Genomic DNA, 11,996 nt, shown 5'->3' with positions numbered 1-11,996 from the left:
GGGCCAAGGCTGCCGCTCCCTGTTCCAGCAAAGCATCGAGGGCCCTGTTCAGCAGACAAACCAGGGGCACCCACTCGCACACCATAGCATGGTCCCTGCTCACCATGTTGGTGGCCTGCAGAAAGGGAGCCAGCACTAAGCACACCTGCTGCATGTGCCCCCAGTCGTCATCGGGGACGATGGACGGGATGTTGCTGGTCTTGTCCCTTTTCTGAGCGGCGGACACAGTGGCCAGGGCAAGGTACTAGTTGACAGCGTGCTTCTGTTCAACCAGACGCTCCAACATCGCCAGGGTGGAGTTCCAGCGAGTTGGAACGTCAAGGATCAGCCGATGGCATGGCAGCTCCAGCTCCTTTTGCACGTCTTCCAGGCTCGCAGAGGCTGCAGGCGAGCACCGGAAGTGACGCACAACATTCCTTGCCGTTTCCAGCAGTTCACCCATCCCCTGGTAGGTGCGCAAGAACTTCTGCACCACCAGGTTCAGCACGTGGGCAAGACAGGGGATGTGGGTCAGGTTTCCCCTGTCGATTGCGGCAACCAGATTGGCCCCATTGTCGACCACCACCTCTCCGACTCTGGGGGTCAGCCAAATCCTCTCCTGCTCCTGGAGTTTGGCCAACACATGGGTTGCCGTCAGTTTGGTCTTCCCAAGGCTGACCAACTGCAGCAGCGCTTGGCAGTGGCGTGGCTTCACGCTGCTGCTGAGGCGGGGGGTTTGGCCAGGTGTGCCGGAGGATGGCAGAGGATCGGAGGAACCTGCTGCAGTTCCCCTGACCCTGCGGGGTGGCACCACCCACTGTGTTGCTGCTGCTGCTGTGCCCGCTGCTGCTCTCCCATCCTCACCCCCTTCCACCAAGCTGTCCCAGTGAACAGTGAAGGACAGGTAGCGGCCTGTCCCGAAGCGGCTGCTCCAGGAGTCCATGGTGACCAGGCATGGGCTTCCGAATTCCGCGGAAGTTAAAATTCCGAAATTCCGCCGGAATTGGGGTTTCCGCATGGTTCCGCGGAATTCGGAATTTGCAATCCGGAATTCGGAATTTGCAATCCGGAATTCGGAATTTGCAATCCGGAATTCGGAATTCCGGCAAAATCGGAATCGGAATGAATTGACCAATCAGGAGATGTGGAATGAGTTGACCAATCATAATCAGCGGAGAGTTACTGCGCTAAAATAACGGTTTCAACATTTTTTTTATCCAAATTTACAAAATACAAATCAACTTTATTAACAATAGATATTTCAAATGAGCGATTGAGTGTTTCCTCCTAAATTTACGGAAGTCCGTTTAAAAATTCGGAAAGTGCACGTGGCGGAATACCGCGGAATTCCGCGGAATGTAGCGGAATTCCACCGGAATGTAGCGGAAGCGGAATTTCGGTAGTGGCGGTATGCGGAATTACCGCGGAATCGGAAATTGGCTCTTCCGACCATGCCTGATGGTGACGTGGACCCTTTCACCAACCGCGTGCTCCAGCCCTCGCTCCACATTGGCCATGACAAAGCGGTGCAGTGCAGGCATGACCTGGCGGGCAAAGAAGTGTCTGCTGGGGAGCTGCTAGTCTGGGGCTGCACAAGCAAGCAGCGCACACATGTCGCTCCCCTCCTGCCCGAGCGTGTACGGCAGGAGTTGGGAGCACATGGCCCGTGCCAGCAAGCCGTTCAGCTGCCACACGCAACGGCTGCTGGGAGGCAGAGCCCTAACCACCCCCTGGAAGGACTCGCTCAAAAGTCTCTGGCGTCGCCTTTTGCTAGCACGGGAATCAGCGGAGACAGCAGAGAAGGCCACTGAGGACTGGCTGCCAGAACAGGCCTCAGTGTCGGCGGCAGGAGTTGCAGAGGGGGGAGGAGCAGTGCGTTTCCGCACTCCTGCTGGTGGTGCTGGAGGAGCAGGAGGGCAGGTGGCTGCTGTTGCTGCTGCTGCTGCTGAAGGCTGTGCAGTGATGGGTGTGGTGCCACTGCCAGCACCAGATGCCTTAAGCCTCTGGAACTCCTCATGCTGGTGGTAATGTTTAGCAGCAAGATGGTTGATGAGAGAGCTGGTGCTGAACTTTAAGGGGTCTGAACCTCTGCTCAACTTCCGCTGACAGTGGTTGCAAGTGGCGTACTTGCTGTAAACTGTGGGCATGGAGAAAAATTGCCAGATTGGTGACAAGAAAACCCCCCCTACGGCCTGGAGCCGTTGCTGCCTGTCTCCCTGTGGTGGTTGGGGGGGGGGGGGGGGGGGACGGCGGCTTGGGTGCGGCTGGTGGTGGTACTGGCAGATGCAGCTGCTGCTGCTGAGCCTGAGACACCAGCAGGCTGTGGGACCTGCCTACTGCTGCCAATGCTTGCAATGATGCGCCTCCTTGCAAGGCCCACAAGTGCATCCTCCTCCTCCTCCTCAGAGCTGCTGATGATGACATCCCCAGGTGCTGGTGGTGGCACCCAGTCTTTGTCTGTCACCCTGTCATCATCATCATCATCCCCTCCTGAAACATGTCCTGCTGGGATGATGACCCCCCAAACTCCTCTCCTGATGCATGGATGGGCTGCTTGACTGTCGCCACAGTCTTGCTGTCCAATCCCTCCTCCCCCAAAGTGCCCATCAGCATCTCCTCCTCAAAATCGCCAACAACAGCAGACAATTGACTCATGATGCCTGGGGTCAAAAGACTGCTGAATGACAGATCGTCAACTGACGGTGAACTGGCCTCCTCCCCCGGCCCTGCTGGGCGGCTGCTGCGAACAGGGGTGGTGGTGGTGGTGAGGGTGGAGGCCTCGGATGCAGAGCTGATGGCGGGCTGCTCATCCTCCGTCATCAGTTGCACCACAGTGGCTGCATCCTTTTCCTCAATGGGACGTTTCCGACCCGGCTGGAGGAAAATAGGAGCAGGTACTACACGCTGCTGCGGCTGTGTCTCTGCAGCGTGAGTTGCTGATGCTCCTGCTGGGCGCCCAAGGCATCCACGGCCAGTGGCTATAGGCGGAATGTTAGCCACTGACGCAGCTGCTGCTGCTGCGGAACTGTGCATGGTGGCGCGGCTTGCCACAATGCTGCTCCCTCTCCTCCTGATTCCCTTGCTGCCCTTCCCCTTGCCCAAACCGCGCTGGCTGCCACTTCCAGACATCTTAGATGTTTTGGGCGTAAACAAAAAAGTTTTTTAAAAGGGCGGGTGAAAAAGTGGGGAACTTTAATGGATTGGGTTGGTGGGTGAGGTGACACTAATCACTAAGTGATTAGATCGCTAAGTGATTACTAGTACAGTACAAATACAAAATACAATAATCAGTAATCAGTAAGTGTGAACAGTGAACAGTGAGTGTGTCCCCTAGTACACTAACTAGAAAATACAATAATCAGTAGTAATCAGATTCAGTAGAAGGAAATAGAGTGTGTGTACACTACAGACAGTGCACGCACGCACGCACGCACGCACGCACGCACGCACGCACGCACGCACGCACGCACACACACACACACACACACACACACACACACACACACACACACACACGAGCTAGCCTATGAACAGTGACTGAGTGTCCCTAGTACAGTAAGTACAACTAGAAAATACAATAATCAGATTCAGTAGTAACTAATCAGATGATTCAGTAGAAGGGAATACTGTGTACTGTGTACACTACAGACAGTGCACGCACACACACGCAGGAGCTATGAACAGTAACAGTGAGTGTCCCTAGTACAGTAGTATAACTACAAAATACAATAATCACTCAGTAAGTAAAGGACAAGACAGGGTAGAATACACAGCAGAAACACTGGTATAGATGAGAAATAAACTAACAGAGGACAGGAGGACAGCTGCCCACACAGCTTGCCTGCAGCAGCTGCCTGTCTCTATGTAACACACAAGCTACTAACTAAAATACAATCTCTATCTAGCTAACAACAATATAGGTGTATATAGCAGGTGTATGTGAGCAAAAACGCTAGGTGATTGACCACAATAGAGCACTTGCTAAGCCAAAGCACAAAGGAGCAGATCTCTCTCTGTACAAGTCAGGCAAGGACGGAAAAACCGAACATGGCGGCCGCTATTTATAGGGTAGGGGCTGGCCAGGGTCCCCCTCTGTGATTGGCTGCCGTCAGAGGGCCTGGGAGCCCTCTGATTGGCTCTAAGGACATCAATCTGGGCTATGACGCTATTTGAGCTCGGTATTTGAGCTCGAATAGCGCTGTTTGCTCGAATAGCGCGAATAGTGAGTGGGCTATTCCAGTTCACTCGAATAGCCCATTCGAATAGCTGCAGCTATTCGAGCTCGGTATTCGACCTCGAATAGCTGAAAAAGAGCTCGAATATTCGAGCTACTCGAATATTCGAGCTCTGCTGAGCATCCCTGTGTAGAGTGAGGAGGCTCCAACTTCCATGGAGGCAACATCGATAGCAGGTGACCTTGCCAGCTGGCAAGGGCCAAGTGTGACATTGTCCTGGTCGGTTAGCTCTCTCCCTCAGACTTCAGCTAAGAAACCAATATCACTTTCCCATGAATGACCCTTTAGCATCCTCTCAGGGGTGTGATGTACTTGTGCTAAATACAAACATGTTGCTGCAGTAACAAAACACTCCTAAAACTACAACACGCCTGTCATGAGCTTCAGAGAGGCTGTGGTGCATCTGGTGTGCAACAAATGTTGCCTTATGCATAAAGCATTTCCCACAATCTGCACTAAGACACTAACCAGTGGGACTTCTCTGGTGTCTAAGAAGGTTTCCTATCAAAATGGATCATTCCCCGCAATCTGAACAGGAAAAGGCCGTTCAACTGTGTGACTTCTCTGGTGTAAAAGAAGATATTGTTTATCACAGAAACATTTCCCACACTCTGCACAAAAAGGGCACTTCCCCGTGAGACTTCTCTGCTGTCTACAAAGCTTATGTTTATCAATTAACTATTCCTCACACTCTGAACAGGGATACACGTGATCACCTGTTCATTTTCTTTGGCGGTTAAATAAATACCCTTTATTATTTTAACATTTCCCACACTCTGAACATGAATTAGGAGGATGCTCACCTGTAGGAACAGTCTGATGGAAAATAAGGTCAGATATAAAAAGAACAATTCTGCCACATTGGTTTGCAGTGTTTGTCACATGCCTGGTGCTTGTCATTGTACTCAGGCTATGGTTTCATAATCTGGCCCCCGACCAACGACCATGGCCTGGTATCACCCTTGAAGGTGTATTCAGCATACACTGTTTAATTGTTTATTTCATTTCTTTTCATTTGTTCTCTTGGCAGTCTACCTCCCTTCCCTGTTGCCTCTCTCCCCTGGTTAGGCTATACTCAGACCACAAACCTTCCCCAATGTCTTGCAGCTGCTGAAAGTTACCTGGTTCACATTTTGATGCCGATGTTAACTGTCTAAAGATCATAAGACCCTTTTCCACGAGCAGTTGATAGGCAGTGGAAAGACTGACACACAACTCATAACTGTTATCCGCTGCCTGCTAACTGCCCGTGCCCGCTGCTAACTGCTGTGCTCACTGAATGTGCAGTTTTGCAGCCCTTGGAAAAGGGCCCTTAGTGTTCTCTGTTCAGGTTGGGATCCTATCTACCCTCCTCTCATTTACTCTAATTCTGCACCGAATCTGCACATTTTGTGATCTACTCACTCTGCATTAGTGATGGGCGAACAGTGTTCGCCACTGTTCGGGTGCGCCCGGATTTTGGCCTGTTCGGGTTCGGTTCGGCACCCCCCGAACACCTCATGGTGTTCGGGAGGGTGCTCGGGCACGCTGCCCGAACCCGAACAGGCCTTCTTTTTTCGGCCGAACACAGCCGTGTCCGGCCGAACATAGCCCCCTATAGGGTCCCAGCATAAAGGGAGAGCATGCCCCGAGCCCGGGGGGTCGGAAATGCCCCCCACCCCTCCCCGCTAAGCTCTCCCTTCTGCTGGACCCTATAAAATTAAATCTAAGTCCCCCGAAGGTACCTTGCAGGCTGGCAGGAGGAGGGCAGGAAGCAGGCAGCCGGAGAGCATAGGAGCTAGTACCATCTGGTACTTCCACCCTCTCTCTGATGCACTTCCTGTTTACTTTTGTAAGTCGCGTCAAGAGACAGCAGGAGTACAGCGATGACGCGTACGAGGGTACGTGTCATCATGTTCTGCTCTCTCTTGACGTGACTTACAAATGTAAACAGGAAGTGCGTCAGAGAGCGGGCGGAAGTATCAGATGGTACTAGCGCCTATGCTCTCCGGCTGCCCGCTTCCTGCCCTCCTCCTGCCAGCCTGCAAGGTACCTTCGGGGGACTTAGATTTAATTTTATAGGGTCCAGCAGAAGGGAGAGCTTAGCGGGGAGGGGTGGGGGGCATTTCCGACCCCCCCCCCCCCCCCCCCGCGCTCGGGGGCATGCTTTCCCTTTATGCAGAGACCCTATAGGGGCCCCAAAGGGACATGTTCGGGTTGGGTTCGGCCCGAACATGCCGAATATCGGGGGCATGTTCGGCCGAACCCGAACATCTGGATGTTCGCCCATCACTACTCTGCATCTATTCTATTAACCATTAAGTGCCTCCTTTTCATCCCCTCTGTAACCATTGCCCATAGTCTCCCCCAGTCCCCAGTGTCTGCCTCGGCCTGACCAGCAGTCAGCATACACTTGTTTACTAGTATCTATAATGCAAGTCTAAGATTCTAGTTGGGAAATACAAACACTCTAGACATCTCATGTGTGATGTAGGCCCATCCTATGTGCTAGTATCCTGCACATTTCTCAGCCTGATATTCCCCTCCAGGGGTCAGTAGCCCCCCAGCCCCATATGATGCATGGCGGAGATACTTTTCTTCATATTGAGGGGGGAGTGACAGAAAACATTGTATATTAGACGTTGTATTCCCCCTGATAATGATGGAGACAGAAGAGATCGGGGGAGCAGTAAGCAGAGCTGGTCACATAAGAGCGGGATTTCCCGGCCGCAGCCTCCGCTCAGAAGTCCCCCGGAGCTGTAATGGGGGAGGGGAGACCCCTGCCAGCCGGGCGGCCACACACAGGGGGCACACTGCTATATACCGGAGGGAATAAACCCACGTTTCTCCCGGCAGGAAACACAAGCAGAGAGCCGAGCAGTGACAGCTGTGTGGAGAGGAGGGGCGGCAGAGAGTCCGGATCCCTCCAATAGGAAGACGAGGCGCGCTCCTATCAGCAGCCAATGGCAGCGCGGCCGGAGAGGCTATATATGCGCTGATTGGCGCTATCCCTGCAATGTTACACTGTGTTGTGCAGGAAGATGGCAGAGACCGCACCAGCAGCCACCCCTCCCGCAGCGGAGCCCGCCGCCAAGAAGAAGCAGAGCAAGAAGGCGGCAACCGGAGGAGCCAAGAAAGCCAGCAACAAGCCTTCCGGTCCCAGCGTGTCCGATCTGATCGTCAGAGCCGTGTCCGCCTCTAAGGAGCGCAGCGGGGTCTCCCTGGCCGCCCTGAAGAAGGCTCTGGCTGCCGGAGGATACGATGTAGAGAAGAATAACAGCCGCCTCAAGCTGGCCGTCAGGAGCTTGCTGACAAAGGGCACCCTTGTCCATGTCAAAGGTACCGGCGCCTCCGGCTCCTTCAAGATCAGCAAGAAGGAGGGCAGCAAAGACAAGGCGGCCGCCAAGAAAAAGCCGTCCGCTGCGGCTAAGTCCAAGAAGCCGGCTGCTGCGGCCAAGTCTCCAAAGAAAGCTAAGAAAGCCCCCAGTGCTGCCAAGAAGAGTCCGAAGAAAGCGGCCAAGAAACCTGCAGCCGCTAAGAGCCCGGCTAAGAAGGCAGCCAAGCCTAAAGCCGCTAAGAGCCCGGCAAAGAAGGCAGCCAAGCCTAAAGCCGCTAAGAGCCCGGCAAAGAAGGCAGCCAAGCCTAAAGCCGCTAAGAGCCCGGCAAAGAAGGCAGCCAAACCTAAAAAGGCCGCTCCTAAGAAGAAATAAGTCGAAGATTGTCTCTCATAAACCCAAAGGCTCTTTTCAGAGCCACCCAATCTCTCCCCCAAAGGGCTGTGATGTTTTCTGTTTGTCGGCGTGTAGGTAGTACATGTAACGGAGTGCATTGCAAACTTAGACATGTCATTGAGTCCAGCAATTTTCAAGCGATCCGTTACCCCCATATATCCTAGTCTGCTCATTGCTAAAACTGCCGGCAGCAGTACGTTTAAATGGTGTTACTCCTCTACCGGAATCCCAGCACTTCCAAGTCACACCCTGTACCGAAGGCTTAGATGTATGGCTACTGTGATGGCTGTTATATAACATGCTGCTTCACTCACCGCAGCTCAACGTATGTCGGCTAAGGCCACTTTCCTCTTAAAAATCCAATGTGTAATATATATGCACTACAGTGGCTTGTAGCTTTGCTCAAATGTCTGCAAGTCAAGTACCCGTCGGCGATGTCGAAGTGAATGGCTGAGACAAATGCAATGGCTTACTATACATTTGTTTAGTGATTAAGGCGGAAGGATCGGTCCCTACAGAGGGATCAGCGTTGCTGAATGCTGATCTGACCCGCTGTGTACTATGTAGAATCCGCTACTGTAATATATACTTGTTAGAAATTAGAACAATGTTATACTTCAGAGTGTTTCCTCGTGTAGAGAGCCGGTAGTGTCCTTGCATTTCCAAATCTCTCGGCCACCCACCTTCCCCTTGGATCAGACTGGCACATTGGAAGAGTTTAGTGATAATACACTTTGTAAAACTGCTCTGCAAGGAGAATGTGGGGTGGCTCTGAAAAGAGCCTTTGTGTGACGTAATAGGATGGCTGCGTGACGTGATTAGGCCCTCTCGCCGCGGATCCTGCGGGCCAGCTGGATGTCTTTGGGCATGATGGTGACCCTCTTGGCGTGGATGGCGCACAGGTTGGTGTCCTCGAAGAGCCCCACCAGATAAGCCTCGCTAGCCTCCTGCAGAGCCATGACGGCCGAGCTCTGGAAGCGCAGGTCGGTCTTGAAGTCCTGAGCGATCTCCCGCACCAGGCGCTGGAAGGGCAGCTTGCGGATTAGCAGCTCGGTGGATTTCTGGTAGCGGCGGATCTCGCGGAGAGCCACAGTGCCGGGCCGGTAGCGGTGGGGCTTCTTCACTCCGCCGGTGGCTGGAGCGCTCTTACGGGCGGCTTTAGTAGCCAGCTGCTTGCGGGGAGCCTTCCCGCCGGTGGACTTGCGGGCTGTCTGCTTGGTTCTGGCCATGCCTGCTAATCAGCGTCACTAATGTGCTGCTGCGAATATGGGGAGACACAGCCGCCGCTACTCCTATTTATACTGAGCTCTGCCCTCTGATTGGTCGGGGCGTGTCTTGTCTCTCCCTGATTGGCTATTGGAGGGCATCCGTTATTGTTCAAATGTACCGCCAGGCTATTGTTCCAGCAGCAGCCCGCCAATTTCCCCTAAGAGGTCATTCTTGCCTATTAATTAAACTAAAAATAAAAAAAACTATACTAGGTAATTATAAAGCCGCGGGAAATAGTGGAAGGATTAGGAACATAAAATAAAGTACTTGTTTCTCTGCAGCTCACACAGCACAAGCTGTTATGTATCGGCTCAGATCAGAGGAGGAGAGGAGACCGGAGCCAGAGAGGAAACATTGTAACAGATGAGAGAAATAGATACATGAACAGCCCAAATATTGTATCTATCTAGGCAGCTGCAGCCGGCTGGGAAGCTACACATCACTTGTGACTACAGATTGGCGGGACGGAGGATCCCTGTCCCTCCCTGGCACCATTCATCAGCCACCAGTTACAGGCCGCTGTGCTGTTATGTGCGGCGAGGATCACTGGAAAGAATACACATGGATCACAGCAACGCTCACTGCAGATCTTCATTCATAGATATTATTACACACATCCCAGTATGTATCGAGGAAACGTGATTGGACGCTTAGGATAGCGGACAAACGAAAATTTAAAAAGATACTGCAAGGTTTCGGCACCTCGCAATTCTTAAATGTACATAGATATATATCACTGTATTCTGGGAAAATACTTTGCGGCATATGAGAGCCTAAAGAATTTGCAGCGTCCTAAACAATAGGTGTGAGTACATATATTTCCCCTATTAATTCACTACCAACTTGTGACCAACTAAGCAGCCAGACGGGGATTGCATTGCTCTGACTGCGATAGGAATAGCCGTAATGTATAGTCAGGATATCATAGCCGATATGGGCCCGCCACGTGTTCTCTCCGTAATTCTAGTGTCCTTACTTACACCTAAAACCCCATAGAAAGGCAACAATAAGTTGAAGGACTTTAGCAATTTGAAGAGAGCTGATAAGTTACGTTATAGAGCAAATTATAAAGATAAATCAGGCAAAACATTTAACTTCATGTGTGTTAAAATTGCATAGGACAGCTCTGTAGTGATTTGGTGGGTGGCTCTTAGAAGAGCCTTTGGGGTGTGCTTAGTATCCGGGCAGCGCTGTTACTTGGCGCTGGTGTACTTGGTGACGGCCTTGGTGCCCTCGGACACGGCGTGCTTGGCCAGCTCTCCCGGCAGCAGCAGGCGGACGGCGGTCTGGATCTCCCGGGAGGTGATAGTGTGGCGCTTGTTGTAATGAGCCAGACGGGAAGCTTCCCCAGCGATGCGCTCGAAGATGTCATTGACGAAGGAGTTCATGATGCTCATGGCCTTGGAGGAGATGCCGGTGTCGGGATGTACCTGCTTCAGCACCTTGTACACGTAGATGGCGTAACTCTCCTTCCTGCTCTTCCTACGCTTCTTGCCGTCCTTCTTCTGGTTCTTGCTCACAGCTTTCTTGGAGCCCTTCTTGGGGGCAGGAGCGGACTTGGCTGGCTCAGGCATGGCTGGAAGATGCTGCTTCTCAGTCACTGCGGAGTGCGGAGATATACAGAGAGGCCACAGCGCCGCCTCCCCTCCTTATATGGGCGGCCTATGCAAACGCAGCTACTGAGGAGCTGCTGTGCTGATTGGCAGCGTCACTGGCACCGCCCGATCACCGCCCCTTCTCCCTCATTGGTTTAGCACAACTACACACCGGCTATTCAGGTATAACATGCAGAGCACCGCCCCAGTCGCTGATTGGCGGATTGCTAGACCGAGCCGCCATTGGCAGTACTGAATAGCAGCCAATCAGGTGACAGCGCGGGACACAGCCTGCAGAGTATATATAGAAGGAGGAGGGCTGGATTAGGATACTTGCGTTGGAGAGACACATCCTGATTATCTGCCATCATCATGTCTGGACGCGGCAAACAAGGCGGCAAGGCCCGTGCTAAGGCCAAGACTCGCTCCTCCCGGGCCGGCCTGCAGTTCCCAGTCGGCCGTGTTCACCGTCTGCTGAGGAAGGGCAACTATGCGGAGCGGGTGGGGGCCGGAGCTCCGGTCTATCTGGCCGCAGTGCTGGAGTACCTGACCGCTGAGATCCTGTGGCTGGCAACGCCGCCCGGGACAACAAGAAGACCCGCATCATCCCCCGCCACCTGCAGCTGGCTGTCCGCAACGACGAGGAGCTCAACAAGCTGCTGGGTGGGGTGACCATCGCCCAGGGGGGAGTCCTGCCCAACATCCAGGCCGTGCTGCTGCCCAAGAAGACCGAGAGCCACAAGGCGGCCAAGAGCAAGTAATTCCCTGCAGCAGCAGCAGCCGGACACACACAGTACAGAACCACAAAGGCTCTTCTCAGAGCCACCCACACGGTCTATACAGAGCCGAGTACAGAACATGCTTATCATATTGTCACATGTAGGTCGGGTATACAATATTTTAGCGCGCACACTGATGTATCGGTATGAAGTAAAGATCGATGGATGGTTTTCTCAAAAACTATCATAATTGAATAATCTTATTTGCGGGTATATATTAGGCACTAATTGCTGGCAATCTGCGGGACGGATTTTGTCAAGTCATTGTTCCGCAGTAAAAATAGTTAAATACAGTAAAATGTTCAATTCGGCAGCAATATAGCTGCTTGTGTGACAGTGCAGCGGAGCAGGTGTCAGACATCCAATCCATTTAGGTTTTGCGCGTTTATGGATGAAGGGAGAGAAATTGTACACGGTGATTGGTTGGGT

At 52.7% G+C, this 11,996-nt stretch overlaps 4 protein-coding genes across 4 annotated transcripts; 2 read left to right on the top strand and 2 right to left on the bottom strand.

Annotated features, from left to right (window-relative positions):
- Positions 1-7,234: 7,234 nt before the first annotated feature.
- LOC137536286 (histone H1C-like) lies at positions 7,235-7,903 on the top strand. The gene has a single exon (XM_068258424.1). The coding sequence runs from the start codon at positions 7,235-7,237 to the stop codon at positions 7,901-7,903; it is 669 nt and encodes a 222-aa protein (XP_068114525.1).
- Positions 7,904-8,742: 839 nt separating this feature from the next.
- LOC137536285 (histone H3) lies at positions 8,743-9,171 on the bottom strand. Its single transcript, XM_068258423.1, has one exon. It carries the CDS (start codon positions 9,151-9,153, stop codon positions 8,743-8,745), a length of 411 nt encoding a protein of 136 aa, XP_068114524.1. The 5' UTR covers positions 9,154-9,171.
- Positions 9,172-10,366: 1,195 nt separating this feature from the next.
- LOC137536283 (histone H2B 1.1-like) lies at positions 10,367-10,767 on the bottom strand. Its single transcript, XM_068258422.1, has one exon. It carries the CDS (start codon positions 10,765-10,767, stop codon positions 10,387-10,389), a length of 381 nt encoding a protein of 126 aa, XP_068114523.1. The 3' UTR covers positions 10,367-10,386.
- Positions 10,768-11,160: 393 nt separating this feature from the next.
- LOC137536800 (histone H2A type 2-B-like) lies at positions 11,161-11,549 on the top strand. The gene is made up of 2 exons (XM_068259000.1): positions 11,161-11,358; positions 11,412-11,549. Exons 1-2 carry the CDS (start codon positions 11,161-11,163, stop codon positions 11,547-11,549), a joined length of 336 nt encoding a protein of 111 aa, XP_068115101.1.
- The last annotated feature ends 447 nt before the right edge of the window (positions 11,550-11,996 follow it).

Source organism: Hyperolius riggenbachi, chromosome 10 (assembly GCF_040937935.1).
Source record: "Hyperolius riggenbachi isolate aHypRig1 chromosome 10, aHypRig1.pri, whole genome shotgun sequence".
NCBI classification, from domain to species: domain Eukaryota; kingdom Metazoa; phylum Chordata; class Amphibia; order Anura; family Hyperoliidae; genus Hyperolius; species Hyperolius riggenbachi.
This window is presented reverse-complemented; position numbering and strand designations above follow the sequence as displayed.